The sequence below is a fragment of the Acipenser ruthenus genome, chromosome 15, assembly GCF_902713425.1.
Source record: "Acipenser ruthenus chromosome 15, fAciRut3.2 maternal haplotype, whole genome shotgun sequence".
Classification (NCBI taxonomy): domain Eukaryota; kingdom Metazoa; phylum Chordata; class Actinopteri; order Acipenseriformes; family Acipenseridae; genus Acipenser; species Acipenser ruthenus.
In genome coordinates, this window is record NC_081203.1 from 29,474,536 (window position 1) to 29,496,810 (window position 22,275).

Consider the following 22,275-nt stretch of genomic DNA (forward strand, 5'->3'; position numbering starts at 1 on the left):
CACCCAAAACTCTGCTGCCACAGTAGTTCCAGTTAGGGTGGGAAAGGTGAAACCTTTCTTTAATAAAGTGCAGGTTTTGCAAGTTCCTGCTAGCAAAGGTTATTACAGTTCATCCACTGACGTTGCTGTCCGCCACTCCCTATTCAGTCGAAACTGCACCAGGCACCTCCCTTTCAGTGAATCGGCGCGTGTTCAGAGAAAGTGGAAATAAAAAAATCTGATTGGGTATAGACCGTTTCTAGGGGCGGGGATTTCCGGTATTGTTGGAGTTGGTGTCTGTTTGCATTTTATAGTGGTTTCCGTGTTTGTGATACGGTTGTATTCTGTAATTCTTTTTAAAAAATAACGTTTCAATATTCTTTCATATGTTGATAAGAATGACGGAAAGCTCGGTGAAAAAGCTGTCTAATGGCGACAGATGTTACCGCGCTTCAAACGGGGTGAAACCGGGGAAGAACGGCTGTGTCAAGAACCATTACCTCTACCAGAAACAACACTGCTATCCCGAGGAGAAGGTGAGGCCAGGCCCAGCTTCTTTCCAGCTGCTGACACCAAAATGCATACACTTATTCAGAACATGAATATTAGTTGTAATTACAAAAAAAAAAAAAAAAAAAAAAAAAAGACTCGGTGTGAAATGCTTCAGTGTCCAAAACTTGATTTCTTAGTTCGGCAATATGTAATGCCTGATAGTGATGAGATCGGTTAAGAATCAGTCGTTCTTTTTTATAATGCTTTTAACAACAAATAATCTAATGTTTGAAATGTTTCTTACAAAATTTTTTTTTTAGTTGTCCAACATTTAAATAATCTAGACGGGTGTATTTCTGTATTGGGCTGTTTAATAGTAGCTGGTGTGTTTGATTTAAGTATGCCCCAGTGGTGTGGTGAATGTGTTTGGTTAGCAAATTAGTGAGGCCCGCCCAGCAACTGTTGAACATGGCAAACTATATCTTAACTTTTTCATAACCACAGACATAAGTTGAAAATCTCCTAAAACATTTTTCTTATTCAGTTTGGTGATATTAAATATACTTCTGTTTGTGTGAAAGCGAATTAATGTACCTATTGGTCCTGTGTTTGAACTGTTTAAGTAACTTGTGTTTGAACTGTTTAAGTAACTTCAGGGTTTGCTACAACAGTTTTGATATGGATATATATAAGCTTCCTGCAGGACCTTATAGACCTAAACATACTTTTTTTTTGGGTGCTACAGTCGGTGGCATGGCAGAATTATTCAGTAGCCTCTCCTGCTGTCCGCCTATGGAATCATCTGTTGAAATTTAGTTTATTTTCTCAATATAGCCCCCGCTACATTTGTCTACATCACAAAACTACCACACAATTTTGGCATTATTGTTGGTCTTTGCTTGAGAGAGGCCCAGAGTTGTGTTCAGGTCAGGGTTGAGGTGATTTCAAAGAGCCTCAAAAGGAAGCTCTCATGATACCAGCTGGCACTGCAGCCAGTGTCATTGTCCCACCCACACCTGAGCACTAAAATTCACAAGGACCAAAGGCGTCATGTTGGCAGAGACATACTATTTATAAGCACTTTTGCAGTTCATGTACGATGTTTAGAGTACTTAAAACAGGTCAATACAACACATTCTGTATTGCAGCCTTGTGCCACCCTTTTCTTGTGCAATACACCTTATCAACAATTTGTATGAGACGTGAGACTCAATGCCAGTAACATTTACGTTGATTTTTTTAACTAAAGGTTAATATATACATGCAGTTAACTGTAAACCATGCATGTGATTTTGTTGTTGGTGTTGTTTGAATTGCTCTTGCATATCAACTTTGGCCCACAATCTTTATTATAGTTCCCTTGTTTAAATTATTGGTTCTACAGACTGCATGTTTTGAAGGATTAGTAGGTTCAGTTACTGTATAAACAATATATTTTTTAATTGGAGTACTATAAACGACAAAAAAGAAAGGTAGTTCGATTGAGGTCCCTTTTAAACATTCGTGTTTTCTAGTTTTATTTCAAAGACCTTCCCATTATGGTGTCTATAGAATATTCTAGCAAGTCAATACAGTAAAAAGTTCCAAATGTATTGATTCAGTACTGCCAAAAACTTTGCAAACTGATGGTAGTTTAGGCAAGGGGGTGGTGAAGGGTTTGTATTTAGTCTTTTATTAACGTCTTAATTTGTATGTGCTGGTAGGGTTAAACTCGCAATTTCTTTTTTTATTATTACTTTGTGCTATACTTTTGTAACAATACACAAAGGTTTAATTACAGTGAAATTAATTAACATAGGTACTACACATTTATAAAATACTATTTATACTGTAATGTGCAAAGTTATCACTAATTAATAGTGAGGTATTTTCAAATGAGGCATGACTAGTCACATGCTGTTGTGAAGCAATTAATTTTGTTTGACTACTTTAGTAGATATGAGAGAGGACTATAGTGTTTCCCAGGGATAAAATTACAGTACAATTTTGAGACTACTACTCTTTATGAATATATGAATATTTGCTGTCACATGGCCTAATTGCATAATTCCTCCACAGTGAATGCTTTTCCTGAATGCCTTGGATAAAATAAGTTAAACAGGACATGAATGCATTTTTCAAACTGAACTAGTTAATATTTTGCATTTCCCAGCTTGACACTTAATTGCCTCCTGTGGTTTGTGCAATGGATCTTCTCTCAAAGACATTCTGTAAATAATCAATTTTAAAATGAATTTTTCCAGAAAGACTCATTACTTCAACATTTTTAATATGTGAAAAAGGAGGATGAATACTTCTTTGTAAGATAAGTTTAATTTTTATCACTGACTCAAATGTAGCCTATTTTATTGTTGATCAATAGACTGTTTATCTTCTATAGGTTTTGACTCTTAGGTTTATAATGGCTCTGTACAGTAAGCTACCTATTTCATGATTCATTATTGCTTTCTAATGAAAAAAAATAACCTTTTTTTTTATAGATCTACCACGTTGCACACAATGGAGGATTGTATAAAAGACCATTTAATGAAGTCTTCGAAGAAACCCCTATGTTGGTTGCTGTTCTCACGTACATGGGTTATGGCATTCTCACACTTTTTGGATATCTGCGGGATTTCATGAGAGATTGGAAGATAGAGAAATGTCAAAATGCAACTGAACGGGAGGAGCAAAAGGTAAAACTCTTGTTCTCGTATTACAGTATGCTTAAGCCAATGTAGTTTTATCTGTAATATGGTCAACTTGCAGGTAAATTGCCCACTCCATAGTACATGTATGAAGTCTATAATGTGGTGGTGAAATGCCACAAATGAAAGTATTTTTTGATGTGACAATTGTGAAAAGTGCCTTGTTGTATTGAACTGAAACTCTTGTATTATGTTATGTGTGTGAAAGGCAGTTTTTAACCAGATATTTTAATGCTTTGAAATTTATTTATTTTTGTAAAAAGGGTGAAACATTGCACTAGTGGTTTCTTACCCATGCACAGTACCACAGTATCTAGGCTCATCTTGCAGAAGTTATATTTTTGTCACTATCGTCCTTAAATGTGTAGTTTCCCAGCATGCTGCTTCATAACTTGCCTTTTGCTGTGATCTGCAAGGCAAGAAGATCAACATCTTGATTTCCTACAAAACCTTTTGACCTCAGTCAGTTAACATTTAACTTTTAGAGGGAAATTGAGTGAACTACAGTATACAAGCTGTGCATTCAACCCCAGAATGCATGTTTACATGCCAGTTGGTGCAAGTAGCATTATAAGCGGACACAGGATCAGAGGCAGACTGTGATCTGATGTGTTTACCCCTTTATTTTGTATTCCTGCCCTCTCCATCAGACCTGTTTGTGTGGGGTCTGTAATACAATGGCTTTGCTTGAATTGGGAAACAAAGATGTGTGCTGTAAATAACTGTGAATCATTTTAAAAAGGAAGGAAACTTAACGGAACAGTGCACATTTTTGTAATGTTTATGTATACTTTCAGGATGCTGCTACTGTATGCTACCATGTGACTAACATTACAGTAAAACCTGAATTACTGGTAATTGCTGGCCACCAACAAAACATTTTCTATAATCTTTTTTGTTTTTGTTTTAGGACTTTGTCCCACTTTATCAGGATTTTGAAAATTTTTACACAAGAAACCTATACATGCGAATTCGAGACAGCTGGAACAGACCTATCTGTAGTGTTCCCGGGGCAAAATTTGACGTCATGGACAGAGTATCCTATGACTACAATTGGACCTTCAAGTAAGTTTTAACTAATCTATACATTTACTTTTCTATGGGTTTTTTTTGTTTGTTTTACCCAATACCAACAAACTGGAGTCTATTTTAGTAATTAAAACATAGTTGGAAACCCCAGCTGAGTTTAATATATGTACTGTTAAAGAGCAGCAGTAATCAGATCCACTACAGTTTAAATCATTAAAGACCCCACTGCCAGCTGACCTTGTTGTAAAAGAACAAAGTTTAAATATAAAAATACAATACACAATGTAATTCAGTTGTTTATTTCCAGGTATACAGGGAAAGTTGTAAAAGATGTCATTAACATGGGTTCTTACAATTACCTGGGATTTGCCGAGAACCATGGGCTATGCGCAGATGCTGCTGCAGATGTGACTATGAAATATGGGGTTGGAGTGAGCAGCACTAGACGAGAGATGGGTAAGTGCTGCTGTAGTAAAAGTACTATATAACAATGCTGTGCAGTAATGTAAAAAACTGAGGAATGTGTGGTATTATTACCCCTTCCAATTTCCCAGTTAAAAATGTAAATGTAAACTCGCAGATGCTGGGACTGGTATCAATTTTGTATTCAGCTGTCAATATCACAAAGCCCATTATTTCTGATTTGTGTAATTTGCATAATGGCAGGGTAAGTAAACAAACCAGCAGAGCCTGTTGGAAACGTTCCACGTGCATTCAGGACAGATAAGAGTAATGTTTTATATTCTACAACATCACAACACTTCCAAATAATTTGATCGCTGCATTGTCATAGAATCTGTCATAATACACTACAGCTTTTGATTTCTGTAGTGTATGAAATTGAACTTGTTTAAGATGAAAAAAAAATCAGTTACTACAGATACTATGGAGAATACTGTAGTTGAGAGCAAATTAAGCAAAAATGTATAGTTTTATTCAAGTATCCGAAAACAAAACACTTTAAGGCATATTTTTCTACAAAGTAATGGTGTATAACGATGGTTTAAAGTAGAATTGATCTCTAAATAAATATCAAATGGTTGAGTCTGTGAATTACTCAAAAAATCAAAAACAAATGCACATAAACATATGCTTTGTCTTTTAACCTTCTAATACTGCTATTTTTTTTCAGGTAACCTAGCTAAACATGAAGAGCTGGAGAAGTTAGTAGCCAGATTCCTGGGGGTTGAGGCAGCTATGGCATTTGGGATGGGATTTGCAACTAATTCCATGAACATTCCAGCTCTTGTCGGCAAGGTTTGGAGAACAGTGTTTTTGTTTTTTGTGAGGGAGGGAACTGGGGTACTAAATGTAGGCTTTTAATATCCTTTCAAAATCTAGTGTAGAACCCTAAAGTATAAGAATCCATGCATGCATTATTTAACTTTTGTATTTAAGGTGAGTGTTTTGACCTACAGTGACTAATATTTCCCACCACATCCTGTTTTCCAACCCTGTTTATCATTTATTCTATGTGTTAAGATCCTGAGTAGTCCAGTTGCCAAACCTTGGATGTGTGGGGTTCTACAACTACCTTTTAGATGAAGACATTTTGTTATGGAGTTTTATTGTGAGCGCCTAAGTTAAAGTATATATCATCCATTTAAAGTAGATTTTGATACAGGTTTCATGGAATATTTCTGGACTTTGTATTGATTTAAATTTGAAGTCTGTATTGACTCTCTACAGGGCTGCCTTATCTTGAGTGATGAGCTGAACCATGCATCATTGGTGCTAGGAGCACGGTTATCGGGAGCAACTATCCGAGTATTTAAACATAACAGTAAGTGTATTACTAATTTTGTGTGTCAGTCAGTATAAGTTAGCATGACAAAGCTTTGCACATTTTACAAACTAAGAATTAATAAGTTTTCAAGATTTCTATGTTTGGATTGACAATTCCACATAGGCACAACACCTTGTTGTGTTTTTGTTTTGTGTTAAGCAGCCAAATCCCTTTTTACTTATATATATCAGAGATGCCAACGGCTACGATTTGGCCGTAGCAGCTACTATTTAGGAGGTTCTACTACGTCGAAGGGGTAATATACTACGATTTATAATACTAAAAAAATGTTATTAAATAAATAAATGATGGATACTCGGTGAACGTTTGAGGTATTATTTCAATACCATGTGTGTGTTTTCCTGTTTCATTTTTTTTTTATGAATTAATTGTTCTTAATACTGTATTTCACTGACAGCTTATTGTGTCATTTTAACTGACATACTAAAACCTCTGAGTCGGGTTTTTAGTAACCAGTTTAGGGGTCCTTCAGAAACTGCTGCGCAAAGGTCACCTTGCTATTATTATCATTTACATGTTTTCTTGGTTGCTTATCAATAAGCCTGGGATTAAATCACGGTGGTCACGGATTCCATGATTTTAGAAGAGAACATTGAACTTTACAAACACAACTTGAAATTCCACCTTAACATTTTTTCACGGTTTAGCTAATGATGTTGACCTAGCTCGGTTGCCATACTTTGCAATGTAGATATTAATACTTCAAATCAGTTGACCGTGCTGAAAAAAAAAATACATGCAGTGCAACATTACTGCCCAAGTTTTGTCAACCTGTATGATAAGTCATCGAGTATTCCATAATGCAAATATAACGTCTTTCTTGCCACTGAAGTGGTAGCACAAATCTGGTATGGATACCTCCTGTCACTACCCCGGATAACAAAGGACGATTATATAAAAAAATAAAATTAAAAAAAAAACAGCACTGTCACCTGATACTGTTGCAGGTCTTGTGTGGAAGGGTCTGCATATTTTAAAGGCAGACTCATTTGTGCTGTCATGATGAAAATGGCCAGTAATACTTTACTTTAAAATGTAAGGAACACACCAAGAATTACAAGAGGTATAACGAATCAAATAAACAAAAGCTGCACTTTTCAATGGCAATGTTCAATTCAACATCTATAAATCTTTTTTTTTTTTTTTTGGTTTTATTTATTTTTTTAAAAAGCTATATGGAACTTTTTTCTTAGTTTAGTTTTAGACAGAAAGATATTTAATAAAAATGCCTTTGCCTCGTGTCTTGCAACGCACCCAGTCATGGTGATATTAGAGTATATCACACAGCCTGTCGTGCCTTATTGCTTACTTATATACCCTATAATTAAATCGGAGGTATTACTATTTTTGTTTTCGTTTTCTAAAAATTGCTTAAAAGAAACCGAAGTCTAGCAGTATTAGTTGCATATAGATAGAATAATAGTGAGTTTTGTCTGTCTCATTTTTTTATCTAAAGATATGCAAAGTCTGGAGAAACTGCTAAGGGATGCAATTGTTCATGGGCAGCCTCGCACACACAGACCATGGAAAAAGATTCTTATATTGGTTGAAGGGATCTACAGGTACAGTATTTAAAGAGTTTAAACTGAATGTCTCTTTGTAAACAATATATTTAAAATAAACCACACTATGCCAGTACATGTTAATTGAGTTAATGTATGTTTTGTTTAACCAAGGAGTTTGATTTAACAAGTATTACTATAGGGTATGACAGAATTTGAATTTTAGTATTAAGTCTTGAGTCTGACTGTAGCTTTCATTCATTTGCTCCTGTTTATGAATTGCAGGCAGCTAGAGAGAGTGGTACTAATGCCACATAGCCCAACCAGTGTATCCTGTGTGTACATAACATTTTTGTTTTTATCCTAGCTTGTAAATGTTAACTTTAATTTCAAAATTGTTTTTCATTTTATAGCATGGAAGGCTCCATTATCCGTTTGCCTGAGGTGATTGCTTTGAAAAAGAAGTACAAAGCATTTCTTTACCTTGATGAGGCCCACAGCATTGGAGCTCTGGGACCTTCTGGCAAAGGTGTGGTTGAGTATTTTGGATTGGACCCCAAGGATGTAGACATCATGATGGGAACTTTCACAAAAAGCTTTGGGGCTGCTGGTGGATACATTGGTGGAAAAAAGGTAAATGAGATGCTGCTTTAAAAAAAAAATTATAGGAAGCACATTACCTAGGTTTTATAAGCATTTTGGTGCAGGATATGTCATTAAGTAGCCTGTAGGTATATACAGTCTTTGAACTGAACCTGTTATTGTTTTGCTGGACATATCCACAAAACATTATTTGTTTACTTGACATGCTTAATATGCACAGTTGTGCTTATCAAGTACAAACCTTTCACAGTCAGCAATAATGTTTACTGAACTCCCTCTTGTGGAAATGTAAAGAATTGCATTGGTAAATAAACATTTCAGCGCTAAGTATTTGCTTCATTATCCATCTTTTTTTGTTTTGTTTGTTTTTTTGTTTAGGAACTTATAGACTACCTTTTTACACACTCTCATAGTGCTGTGTATGCCACTTCAATGTCACCCCCTGTTGTAGAGCAAATCATTACTTCAATGAAATGTATAATGGGAGAAGACGGCACGACATTTGGTAAGTTTAGAAACTAAATTTGTGGGTTTAAGCATGTGGATTGTCCGCACGAATAGAACAAACAAATTAAATATATTATGCTTTATGTAAACTTGAGTTTTATGGTCACCCTCATAAAAAATAAAACAACAAACGAGGGTCATTAAGCGTATCTCATGAAGGGGTGCTTATATAGTATATAGATTGTGCCTGTCTCTTTGCAGACGTTTAAGGAATTGCATATCTGTGGGACTATTTGTTTCAGAAACCTTACATTGCAGCAGTATAATAACATTCACCCATAGATCTTAAGGAAAAGCGATTGGTGCAGTTGCCCTGGACCTCAAATACAAAATGGCTACCAGTCTTAATCTAAGCGTGTGTATTTTACAAGTATGATTACTAGTAACTATATTGGACTATGCCTGCAAAACTTCAATAAGTTTGCCTAATACTGTACACCTTGCCGTAGTTTTAACTTACTCTGGAAGCCACTTGGTTTGATACATTGTCTGGTTACAGTTATTTACAATTGTAATATATGTTCAATAGTACATTGGGTATATTTAGATATTTCCAGAATTAATAAGTTATTAGTTAATTTTAAAATAATATGCTATAGTTAGTTTGCTTTTTGAAGGAAAAAAAGTTAATGTAATGTTCTAAAACCTAGATTTGTTTTAACTTACTTTTTAAAAAACTAAATATGGAATTGAGTCCCTATTATTTATATATATATATATATATATATATATATATATATATATATATATATATTTCTTTTTTTTAATATCAATGTTATGCAACAAACACAAGGTGGCGCTAGAAACTTGAAAAAAGTGTAATACCTTTCTTTTTTTTTTTGCACTTTCTTGCTTTAACAACCCCTGTTCTGCTGTGAAATGTTTTTTTCATTACACAGTTAAACTTTGGTGCCCTGTTTTTTTGGCTTCTTGGGAATCTTAATTTTGGTGCGACACTTTAGCCCATTAATTTATTAAGTAATTTTACCTTTGGTTGTTGAACTGTTTACAAGGAGTTAATAATCTTTGTTATTTCATCAATTTCACATGCCAATATGTTACTTAAAAGTTTGTGCCATACTTTTAGACCAGATAATTCAAACCTTGATTGATTTAGTTTAGATATAAATGCCATTCTTTTGTAGTTTTGAAATCAGAAATAATGCTACCAGCTGCTATTTTGTAAACGTATGAGCAGCTCAACATGCACCAGAAAGTTGTTAAACGGCTTGGGAAATTAAAGAGATTGGAATGGGTTTTTATGTTCATTGAAATAATTGCATGTTAAATTAGCATTTAAGTATCAATAGAGACAGAGGTCATTCCAGCATGTTTTTATACTCCAGTTAAAAATATGGGACATTAAGAAAAACAAACAGCGTTGGGGTCATAGAGTGGATTTCCTGTGTATTCCCAGGGGTACTGACACCCTTTTAAGCACATTTCAGCCTCTGCAAGAGGAACTGGGCAGGGGGTATTCATAGATATTTGCAAGGAAAGGTTTACATTTTTGCTTAACCTTTTTTTTTTTTAAACAAAATGTGTAAAATGTAAACAACAACAAATGTGTGCCTTTCCTCTGTTAATAGAATTGCTATCTTGTTGACTGATTAGGATCTTTATCCCAACAAACACTAAGCTACACGAGCCAAAAAGAAATTGAGAATGGGCATAATAGTGGGTAAGACCATTTTTGGCCCAAATGACTGCTTGAGTGTGGCATGTGGTATTTGGAAGTATTACAGTGAATATTGTGCAAAGTTGTTCTAGAGAGGAATGCATGTGATGTCACCTGATACTGCAATATGATGCCAGCTAAATGTGCCCCAGACCATTACACCACTTCTAGTACCCGATTCTAATTATGCTTTTGGGATGCAGCACTTCACGAGGTCTCAATCACACCCAATTCCTTATATCTGTTGCAAAAGGTGTCAAATGTGATTTGTCAGACTACTGTGACTGTTTGTTTTACAGATGATAAAGACTTAACATGTTGAGAGATTGGCTTCATACTGGCATGTGCGTGTTTTTTGGTTTTTTTTCTTGCAAAGCTACTATCACCACAACCTAATAACTCAGAAGCCAATGAAGTCATGATTTTATAATTGCTTTGTTTTTTGTCCTCATATCTCACACTTCTAGTTCTTGTGTGTGTGTCTGTATATATATTACACACACACACTGTGGACTTAGATCCACGTTTTCAAAGTAGTGGTGATGACGGTAATGTTGTATTAACAGTTAAGGCATGGGATGTATGTTACTAATTTACTTGTTTAACCCAATTGTAATGTCTTAAGCAAAGAGAGTTTCACCTTGAAGCTAATGCACTCATGTGCTCTAAGACAGTAACTTTCTACCATCCTGTCAGTAAAAATACCCCAAATTCCCTGTTAATGTAATGAGAATTCTTTAAATTCTTTCAACTAGTAGGGTGAAAAGGAAACGTGGGTCATTTAGTGTGCTTGCCTACATCTTTGTTATTTTTTACCTTGTGTTCTCTGTACAGATTTTACAAATAGTCCCCATTTGTCTCAGTAGTGTATGTTGACATTCTCAGAGTTTCTAGTGTAGTACACATGTTTTAGGTCTTAAGCCTATGTTTACTTTGGCTTCATTAACCTGCAAGATGAGGGCATTCATCTGTGGTCTATGTGACTCGCTGCTATATTGGAATCTTTGAACACCTTAACTATCCTTGCTGTTGGATTTGTGCCAGACATCTGACCCTGTTTTTCATGAAGATTCTTGGGGATTCTCAACGAGCTGCATTTCTTGTATTTGTCTACTTCTTCAAATGAAGATTTAAAGCAAGGATGTGCTTCCAAGCTGAAGAGTGTATTGGCAGGGAGGACATTTTGAGTACATGCCCATGTGATCTTTATTGCTAACAGATTATTAGTACATATTATTGTTCAATCAGTTGCTTCATAGTGCCAAAATATAACCTTTCATCACAAACCAATATATATATAATCCTAGCATCGAACATATCCACACCTGTATTTCATGTTTGACTAAAATGCATTGCAGACTTTAATGACAAGACCAATGTAGGTACTGAATTTGATACAAAAATATGAAATATTTAGAGGTGATTTGAATAGGGAATGTCTGTAAAATCAATTATATACATTTATTACAGCCTTTTATTTTGTAGAATGGTTGAAAGTAGGTCTTAAAAATTGCACTAACAAAAAGATGGCCAACATAGCATGTGTATCTCTGTTGAACAATATTGAAAGCATTTAACAAAATAATTTCTGTCCAATTTCCATTAAATAGTAAATTATTTTAAAATGTCTCCTTACAATTTGCTAGGATGTTATATCGAAGGATGAAAAAAACTAAGAGTGACTTTACTTATTTTTTTACTTTTTAACTCTAAGGAAATAGTGTACAACACTTTACTGACCTGACATTTGTCCTTGCATCTACATGGGTATGTGGCACAACAGGATTTGAGTAATATGGATTATTTTATTTTACAAAGGTATTGAAAACTATTAAGGGCTACTGATGCACTACACACCCAACATTCCTTGTTCTTCATTTCCTGATAATTTGTCAAAAAGAACAATTGCCTGACCCTAAAACACAGAGGCTACACAACCTCTGGGGGTGTTTTTATCAAGAAACAGTTAGCCAATTAATTTCAGCAGAGTCAGTGGCGCTTGATTTCCTGTCCAGACCGTAAGAACCCTTACAGATGGAGTGATCACGCTTCTTTCTACCCTCCTCAGAAGCTGAAAAATAGGCACGGGCTGTTATAATTATCTCCTGGTAGATGAAAAGGAAGTTGGTGTAAACTTTCGTTTGAAAGGGATATGGCCTCTACATCTGGAAGCTCTTTAAACCCTTTTCAGTCTAAATCTCAAGTTTGTGTCTGGAATGAGTTAAGAATGTGCATTGTGAATAGTTTTGAAAGTGTTCCCCAGAAAGATTTGCTTTGGAGTCCACGCTTTCCCTAGAAGATGTACAGTCAGCGTGACTAAAGATTTTGAAATTGGAGTGTGGATGTCTATAACAATAACACAAATATTGCTTTCATATCCATTTGTTTAATTTGATGCTCTGTTTATGAAGGAAAAGTAAAAAATGTGGTTCTGTCATGTTTGTATATAAAGGGTATTTTTCATTCAAAACAATTATTGCAGTTCTGCAGCACCTCTCATACATGTTTAGTTATTTTAATAGTTTACAAATGAGAGGAGGCCATTCAGCCCTCCTTTGGATACAAAAAGTCAGTTACATTGCAGTAGAATACTGTTGAGAGAAATATTGTTAGTCCTAGAGTTCCTTACATCCAAGCATATTTTCCTGCTGCATATCAGTTAGATATGTTGGTGTGAATCCATTCGTATACAGTATGTTATGGAGTTTGTTTTGCTTCAATTCTGAATGTCCATTTATCTTTGAAAGTTCAATAGTAACCACAAATCAACAGGAGGGGCCTTTTGAGGGTATATTTTACAACTTCACAATGCAAGATAACATTCAGATAGTTACATGCTGGGCCCAGTTTCACTGGTTCGCTGGGGAACATTCACAAGTGAAATGAGCCGTGTAAGATTACAGATTGGGGAGGTTTCATTTTCAGCCACCAAAGGGATGACCTGGCCATGACTTCTGCAGCTGAGTATATCTGTCAGTAGCCATTTACATGGGGATTGTAAAAAAAGATTAAGATTTCACAGCCAGTCAAATCATTTGTGTGGGTTTTTTTTATCCCCTCTTTCTTATAGCAGATCATGTAACCTTTTGGAGGGGAACGTTTTGTTTTACTGAATACAACTATAAAACCTTGATTTGAAATGTTTTTAAAAATATTATTTTACTCTGCTTTGTGGTAAAGGTTACATTTCTCTGCAATTGTGAATTGGAGCTAGACCACTTTAAGGTTTGTTCTGTGATTTTATATATTTATAATTTTAACTTTTGTGCAAATATTGCAATAATTAATTCAAATTTACATTGTCATTTGCCTTTTTTTTTTAATGAAGCATCTTCATCTTGTACTGTAAGCCTTTATTGCTGTATATAGCAAATATATAATTATGGTTTTCAGTACTGTTAAATCCTTGCAAGACTTTAAATAAGACTGTCATTCTCCGAACTGTAAATGTTCTCTGAGGATTTAGGAGTTGTAACTGTACCTGCCACTCCGCCTGTTGTGTAGGCAGCTGAACAGAATCCTGACGCCAAAGGCTTGTGTGTAATGGCAAGGACACATAATGTGATAAAACTTCATGTTTAAAATAGGTGTAACATTGAACCTATCTGGTGTAAAGCCCAAACATAATTATCTTGGGACATCTGTTTACTTGATGGTGACTCCATACAAGTTGGTACTTCATTTCTTTTGGTTGGTATGTGTGTCTTTTATGTATTTAAAACAAGATTAATGTATGTTCTTGTGGTTAAGTATATATATGTTGCTGTTTAATTTAAACTATTAAAATATTCCATCTTGCAATTGTAGATATTGATGGGATTAAAGCTTACTATCTTTTACAGCATTCCCACTATTATTGCACTCTACAAAATGTCTGAATCACGTTAAATGGGACCATCTCTGTTGTAAAAACATGTAGTTGTCAGATATGTTGGTGGAAACTCACTTGTGATGTTGAAAGTGCCATTAATGCCACCTCATGTGGATGACCACTAACTGTAAATTGGCATGAACTCAGTACAGAAGACATGCTATTTACTCAATGCTTTTCTTTTTTCTGTTCTAAGATTTGTACAAGTTGTGGAGTAGTAATGAAAACATTTCATTAGCAATGCCCCAGTTTATTAATGGCCAAGCCAAGTGAATAAAATACCAGTACCCGTAAGCATTGAAAAACTCACAACTAGTTTTGAAGCTGAAGTGGTGTGTTCAGTATACTGTAGGTCATAAATGTGGAAAAGCTGCGAAACAGTAGCTGCTTTGCACACACTTGTTCCTTAGCTGCTGTATCAGCAGACCTGTTATTTGGTTCTTTGTAATTGTGCTCCTTGTACAGAGCAAATGGAATGTAATGTGCTGTCTAATATAGTAGTCTGTGTAAGAAATATTTCATTCCTCTGCGAGTTCTGGAGTAGCTCCTTATTAACAAGACGAGAAGTGAATACTACTAATTCAGGAATAAACAGTTATTGTGTCAGAAAACAACTTGATTTAAATGAGTTCTGTACATTTCAAAAGATACAAAACTACAATGCGATTTTGTTCTGTTGCTTGTTTTCAGGCCGAGACCGCATCCAACAGCTTGCAGAAAACACTAGGTATTTCAGAAGAAAACTTCAGGAGATGGGATTCATTATCTATGGAAATAATGATTCCCCTGTGGTGCCTTTGATGTTGTACATGCCTGCAAAAATTGGGTTTGTGTTTTTTTTTTTTTTAATTCTCTTTGTTTTTGTTTGTTTTAAACAGGATGAAAATCCTTTTGTGGGTGGCCATACTGATTTTTCTTTTCTTGTCTCTTCTAGTGCATTTGGGAGGGAAATGTTGAAGAGAAATATTGGAGTAGTGGTTGTGGGTTTTCCTGCCACGCCAATAATTGAATCCCGGGCCAGGTTTTGTTTGTCTGCGGCTCACACCAAAGAGATGCTTGATACTGTAAGTTAATGCTTTTTAATTAAGACAGACTATTTTGCCCCCGGTAGTAAAAGCCATAAATGCTTGAAAATCAACATATAGTACAAGGCTATAGATCGTACTGTTATCTAATAAATTCCTTTAAAAATTGATACCAGTCATACCAGGAAGTAGAAGCAACTTTTATGGATGGTTTCACAGACCCTGATTAGCACTAACCTTGGACTACCTAATGGTGCCTTTGATAAGGTAGTCCATGATGCTAACTGGGATCTGTGATACCAGACATTGGTATTTTAAACTCTGGTTAGAAAACCTCCAAAGTAGACATAAAGCAAAGATGGTAAATCAGTCTTTAAGTCAGGTTAATGTGGATTGTTGTAAATTATAAATTTGGAGGGGGTGTGGTGTGTGGTGGTTGTGTTTTTTTTTTTTTTTTTAAGAAAAACTGGGAATTGAACATATTAAACAGTATTTTGGATATGTGAGGCTTTGCTGCATATATTTGTGTAAACTGGAATCAAACTTTATAACTGAAAAGTTTAGTTTGCAAGAACGATTACAATTCTTAATTTAACATGTGCATGATAGGGTGACTTTTAAGCTGTGATTTGCTTAAATGAAACTTCCATATTTAATCTTGTTGGCAGGAGATCAAAGTAAAATATCTAATAATCTACCTCCCTAAGGACTGTTACCAGTGGTGATGAAAAGTATATTACACTTTTCATAAAGTTTTGCTCAAGAATAGAATTGTCTTTGTTGTCTAAGCAGTCATATGACACCTCCATTTTAAATAAGAGCTCTTATTACAAGCCTAAGTTCATGAAACGGTTAACATTTTATTTACACCAAAAAAATCCAAATTGCTTCCACATGGTGTGTGGTAATGCAATACAAAAGGTGTCTTCTGTAGCACAAGCAGTTTAGTTTCAGTCAGCTATAGTTTGGCATTACGCTGAAAAGTTAAAAACCATAGACTTCAGTTTCAGTGTGGTTTGTAAGTTTTTTCAAAGAAGAATTACAACTCCCTAATTTGTAAAGATATCATTAAATGTAGCGGTCGGTACCACAGTTAAAAACTTTGAGCAGCTTTCACAGGAATGATAGACTGGATTAAAGACATGCTGTACTTAAATAACATTGTAATTACCACTGTACCACAGAAAAGCTGGAGCTCATTTACAGCAGATAAAACATTCTGATGAAGGGCTGTAGAATACGATGAGGGCTTCATACTGAAACATTAACTTTATAACATTGTGGTAGTTGTATGCTGATTGGGTCATATTTTTAATATTGTGTTCTATAGACTATTGGTTCTACTAAGTTTGTGTTCTCAAAATCGCCTTGAGTTTACTGTGAAAATAGGCCAGTGATCCTCTTAGCAAGGCACACTTGAAACACTTGATCTTCAACTCATGTTGCACCGTATCGCACTAAACGTATTGCTGTCCTACCATGTTTAAAATATATTCTGCTATATCATGAAATACTGATTCTTTCACTTACCTTGTGGATATCTAACAAAAACTGGGAGTTTTGTTTTAATTCTCTTGTGTTATAGGAAATCTGTATTGCAACATGACATTTTCATATAGCTGTGGCATATAAAAATTGGAGTAACCAATCTAAATCTAAAAGCTAAAATAACTTCAGTAATTACTCCATGAAATAAAAATCATTGGGGCATCAGAAGATGGATTAGTTGCATAGTACTGTCTTGTTAATTTAAATTTGAGGTAGAGCCTAACTTAGGTAAACCAGTGGTTTTCCTTAAAATAATTTAAGGAATAAAATACACCCAATTGTGTAAAATATGTCTGTAATGTTATCAAGGTTTCCAGTGATGTATAAACCTATAAGAGAAGTATAATCTACTGTTTTTGTTCTAAATAGTTATTCTGATTTCACTTGTTTGCCAGTGGTATATTCCTAATAAATGTGCATATCCCATTTGTTTGCACTACCTGTTTTTTCATCTTAAGTTATTGTATTAAGTAATCAATTCTGTTTTTAAATGTTTGTCTTCTAGGCTTTAAGAATGATAAGTGAAGTAGGTGACCTATTGCAACTGAAATATTCTCGACACTTATTGGTTCCTTTACTGGATCGACCCTTTGAGACTACATATGAAGAAAATGAAGAATGAAAAAACTAACCAAAAATACACTGCAAGTCTGAAGTTTAATGAAGTGACATTGAACCACTCTAAAGACCAACATACTTATTTAACCACATTGAGCTAATGAAGCGTAGCGGTGTAACCCGAATTATATATGTCTATCATTTTAAAGTGTAAGATTTATTTTACTCTTTACTCTTGTTAATTATGGCATACTGCTTTTTCAATATTGTTTTGTGCCTTTGAACAATTGTCTGTACTTAAGCTTGTGTGCTGATTTGTTCAATTTTTATAACATTTGGATGCAATATTACATGTTGGAACCTCAGTTGTGGGCTTCTCAAATAATATATATATATATATATATATATATATATATATATATATATATATATATATATATATATATATGTGTGTGTGTGTGTATATATATATATATATATATATATATATATATATATATATATATATATATATATATATGTGTGTGTGTATATATATATGTAATTTTTAAAGTTACTTTGTTTTGAAATGTCAATGTTTTAATATATATATATATACATATCACACACATACACACATATATATATATGTGTATATATATATGTATATGTGTATATATATATATATATATATATATATATATATATATATATATATATATATATATATGATACAATATACTCACCCCCAATACAAAATATTTAGGTTTTCTGTTAAACTGGGATATTAATCTCCCCTTTTGCTTATTGTTAATTTTGCAATTTTGAGACACTTGCACTAAACTATCATCTTTTGCTTTTCTAAAAGAAAAAAATATTTGGATCATTCCTTTTTATTCCTTCTTCTTTGGAAGAAATTTTGTATTTTGTAGGTCAGTGTGTTAAACTACATTCACCTGCATTCACCTTCTTGTGCATGTAAATGGCGCATGTCGGAAATCTGCATATTGTATGTCGATTAATTCCTTTTTTAATTGTTACATTGATCAAGAGTATTTGTTTTTCATATTGATGGCAGCGCCAAATATATTCTCTATTTACATGCATGAGGGTGACAGACTGAATGCATTCCCAAGTACTACTGACAAGTGTTTTGTATAATTTCTATTCTATAAAAATGCATGTATGATGTAGTCACTGAGGCTGCTAGCTTACTGTAAAACAATGCTGAGTTACACATTCATTGCACTCCAGTACATTTTTTACAGTTTTACATTCCAGATTGAACTTTTAAATTACGATCTTAAATTAAAGGTTGCAATCGGTAGACCTGTTTGCATCATACCATGAGATAGGAGCATGAATATCAGTGTGTCAAACAATTGTCAGCCCAACTGTTTGTTTTGATTTGTTCTAGGTTTGCACTGAACAAATGACATGAGAAATTAATATATTTTACAGTTATTAGAAAATAGTAATTGCGACTCTCAACTGGTAACTAAGCATTTAGTCTAAACAGTACAAAGTTCCTCTATGATATTTTTCCTCAAAAATCAATACAATTGTGTTTTCACAGCCAATAAGTAATTTCAAGTATAGATTGGTTGGTTTAAAATGTGGATTGTGGTGGTGGGGGCGGGGACTGCCAGGGTCCTATTCTCAGTGTTTTACCTTAATATTGGAAGGCAAAATACTAGTTTATTTTACAAAACTAAAACCAAAAAATAAAAATAAAAATGGAGTGGTTGTGTATTAATTGTTTTGGTAATTAAACACGAGTAAATCATTTTGAGAGTAGAGCCTTGTGTTGCATTGCCAGTCTGAATATGTCCTTTAATTCACTATTTTTGTTAATATCAGTACCATGAGGATGACAAATTAAAGATCAACTTCCTTATTATTAGCATATACTACTTGTTATTCCTGTTGGTATTTCTCAGTTTCCAAACATATGGTGGTGTTTCCTTAATTACTTCCTTTCACTATTTAGGGCGGTAAAGTATAAAATTGTTGGCTCCAAAACTCAAAAAAAAGAAAGCTATTTATAAGAGGGGGTTAACTTTAAGAAAGTAATTCTAAACTTAAATTGTAAAACTGCCAAAGACATCTTGAGCTGTGCAATTTAAAAAAAAAAAAAAAAAAAAAAATTATAATATATTTCAATGTTTTGTGTTGTTTTTTCTTTTGAGGGGGAGGGTAATGTATTAACATAATTTGTCTTTGGATTTGCTACAGCTTTGGATTTGCTACAATACTAAATGTTACTGTATTTAAAATACATGATTTTTTTTTATACCGTAGTGCACTTATTTGTACATATTGTTAGATGTCGCATATTAATATGTAATATGTTTCACTTTTAGGCAAATTGCTTTCTTTACAATTGTTAACTTTTAATGACCAAAATTAAGTTTTGCATTATCATATTTTTTCATACTAGAGACATTTCCAAGTATTTTATTTTAAAGAAATTATTTAATTTGTCAATTACTGAATGGGACTGGACTTAGAATATATGGGAACAATATTTGAATGTGCTTTGTGCATGAATAGCATTCGTTAGTGTAAGCTCCTACAAGCTTGTGCGATTACAATGGTGTGCTTATATTTTTTTAATTGTTGGCTATTCAAGATACAATGCATATAGGCTATTACATTTTTATGTTGTCATAAGCACATGTTCTTAAGATTATAATGTGCATTGAGAACGAATGTAGATGGAAACAAACTACCAATTTATTTTGTTTTGGGGGAAAAAAATGCAAATACTTCATATTTCTCATTTTAATGTTCTCAAATTCTAAATGTGGGTATTGAACTAGTCCTGCTAACATGCAATATGATGCACCATGAAAAAATGTTCTGATGTATTGCATATTTGCAATCGCATGTTTTGTACAGTGTGTGTATATATATATTAGTGTGATTAGAAAGTAAGTTTAACACATCAACGCACCATATCATTTATGTGGTAAACATACTTTTTAATCACCTAGTATATAATTACTGGTTATTTATAGCGGTAAATTAATCTGCAGAAAATGATTTTCAGACATATATATATATATAAATATACGTTTTTCATATGTGGTTCATTGTCACAGCAACATAGAGCTGTCTGCCAATTACAATCTAAATATTGTTCACTATTCCGTTGTTTTGTTTTTTTTTCCAGCGGGTGTGAAATATGTGGTGTATATTCACTTTTGCATAGGAATACTTTAATTATTTCTGCACATGGTACCATAACTCACTTTTAAGAGTTGCAGTTTGATTTCGATTTGAACAACCAGAGTAATCATATCATATACATGTTGTAACTACATTCACATTTTTATTGCAACAGTGGCATATTACAAATGTGTAATTTTTAAGTAATTTCTTAAATGTCCTGAGGTTTGTGTCAATAAAATCTCTTCTTAAATATATTTGTATTTATTATCTTTTTCAGAGCATAGAACAGGTAACACTATAGTAAATGAGTCAAGTGACAACTGTTTTGGCTAATGCATTCAGCAGTGTAGTAGTAATTGTATGCCCTGCCAGTATAAACCACCCCTGGATTTCATCAGTGTTTTACACAATTGAAATATACTCTGATTGCATCAAATGCTTATCAATAGTAAAAAGGGGAGTTAGGTTGTCTACCTCTGGATTTTAACAACATATTTTCCACTTCTTACTCTGGTATTTTAGCAGACAGGTAAGCCATTAAATATTACACAATGAAAATGCTTAATTCTTGCAGCATCTCAACACTCATGCTGCCTTAATTTACATTTAATCCCCCCCCCCCAAACTGCTTTCTTTGTAAATGCCTTCCTGACGATTTTAAGGTGGAAAGAAATTAAGCTCATCTGGTTGTGTAGTTACAAGAAAAAATCCTAGTTTGTTTTGAGTCCAGTTTTACCTTTTTTTTTTTTTTATTTATACAATAGTACATTTTCCATATTGGCCTAATTCAGACAAAGACATGCCAAAAGTGTAGGAGCATAGTGTGTATGTTTGTGTTGTACAAATTCTGAAGTTTAAGAAAATTAAAACAGGCATAAGATAAAATATATTATCTATTTACCTATTTACTATTTATGTTATTTATATATATATAATGGAACCACAATATTAACAGGCTCTTGAAAAATCTAAAATACTGCTTGTTATAACACTGGTGTTTTGTTCATTAACCATATCCCTAACCTAAGAGAGAAGTTAATAGGGCAGCAGTGTTGAGTAGTGGTTAGGGCTCTGGACTCTTGACCGGAAGGTTGTGGGTTCAATCCCAAGTGGGGGACACTGCTGCTGTACCCTTGAGCAAGGTACTTTACCTAGATTGCTCCAGTAAAAAACCCAACTGTATAAATGGGTAATTGTATGTAAAAATAATGTGATATCTTGTAACAATTGTAAGTTGTCCTGGATAAGGGCATCTGCTAAGAAATAAATAATAATAATAATAAGCTCTTATTCTGGCACTGAACCAAACTTAAGGCTTTACAAAGTTTAAAAAAAAAAAATGGACAGGGCTACCAAGTATAGTACTGTCACGGGCATCCTTTATTGAGCATGTATCTACTAGTACACTTACAGCTGATTTCACATACAATGATTAGTACTAATCATAGACTACCTTACTTAAGGTAACATTAGTTCCAATCTGGGTTTGTGAAACTAGTTTACACCACTTTGATCAAAACAATGCTTTTCAACCCTCATCTTTGCTTCAATTTGTGACAAGTGTCTGCCAGTGGATCAAACAGATAACAGGTACATTTATCTGATTTTTTACTTATCAGTCACCTGACCATCAGCATTGTCATGCAGCTGTGCTTGCATATTGGCTGAGTTAGCCAGCAAGCTGAATTTGGTAATGTTTTCTTTGGCTGAAAAGATCAAAGGGTGGTCCAATTGATCAAACTCAGCAAGTTAACATCCAAACTCGTTTTTATTGTTACAGACAAAGCGGTCAGACAGATTAATGACTTTCAAGTCTTACTAGAATTCAAGTTCTAA

The 22,275-nt window shown here is 34.0% G+C and overlaps 1 protein-coding gene across 1 annotated transcript; it reads left to right on the plus strand.

Moving 5' to 3' along the window:
• The first annotated feature begins 216 nt into the window (after positions 1–216).
• On the plus strand, positions 217–17,682 carry LOC117421846 (serine palmitoyltransferase 2-like). Its single transcript, XM_034927835.2, has 12 exons — positions 217–515; positions 2,952–3,146; positions 4,069–4,223; positions 4,495–4,643; positions 5,320–5,444; positions 5,877–5,970; positions 7,451–7,556; positions 7,910–8,129; positions 8,478–8,604; positions 14,846–14,981; positions 15,090–15,219; positions 17,234–17,682. The coding sequence occupies exons 1-12, from the start codon at positions 366–368 to the stop codon at positions 17,348–17,350; spliced, it is 1,704 nt and encodes a 567-aa protein (XP_034783726.1). The 5' UTR covers positions 217–365; the 3' UTR covers positions 17,351–17,682.
• The last annotated feature ends 4,593 nt before the right edge of the window (positions 17,683–22,275 follow it).

What these genes read in the sequence shown, in the direction of transcription:
- LOC117421846 (XM_034927835.2), top strand. Translation starts at nt 366, where the DNA reads ATGTTGATAAGAATGACGGAAAGCTCGGTGAAAAAGCTGTCTAATGGC. An exon ending in AGAAGACGGCACGACATTTG is followed by an intron (nt 8,605 to 14,845) that starts GTAAGTTTAGAA and finishes GCTTGTTTTCAG; the next exon opens with GCCGAGACCGCATCCAACAG. An exon ending in TACATGCCTGCAAAAATTGG is followed by an intron (nt 14,982 to 15,089) that starts GTTTGTGTTTTT and finishes TGTCTCTTCTAG; the next exon opens with TGCATTTGGGAGGGAAATGT.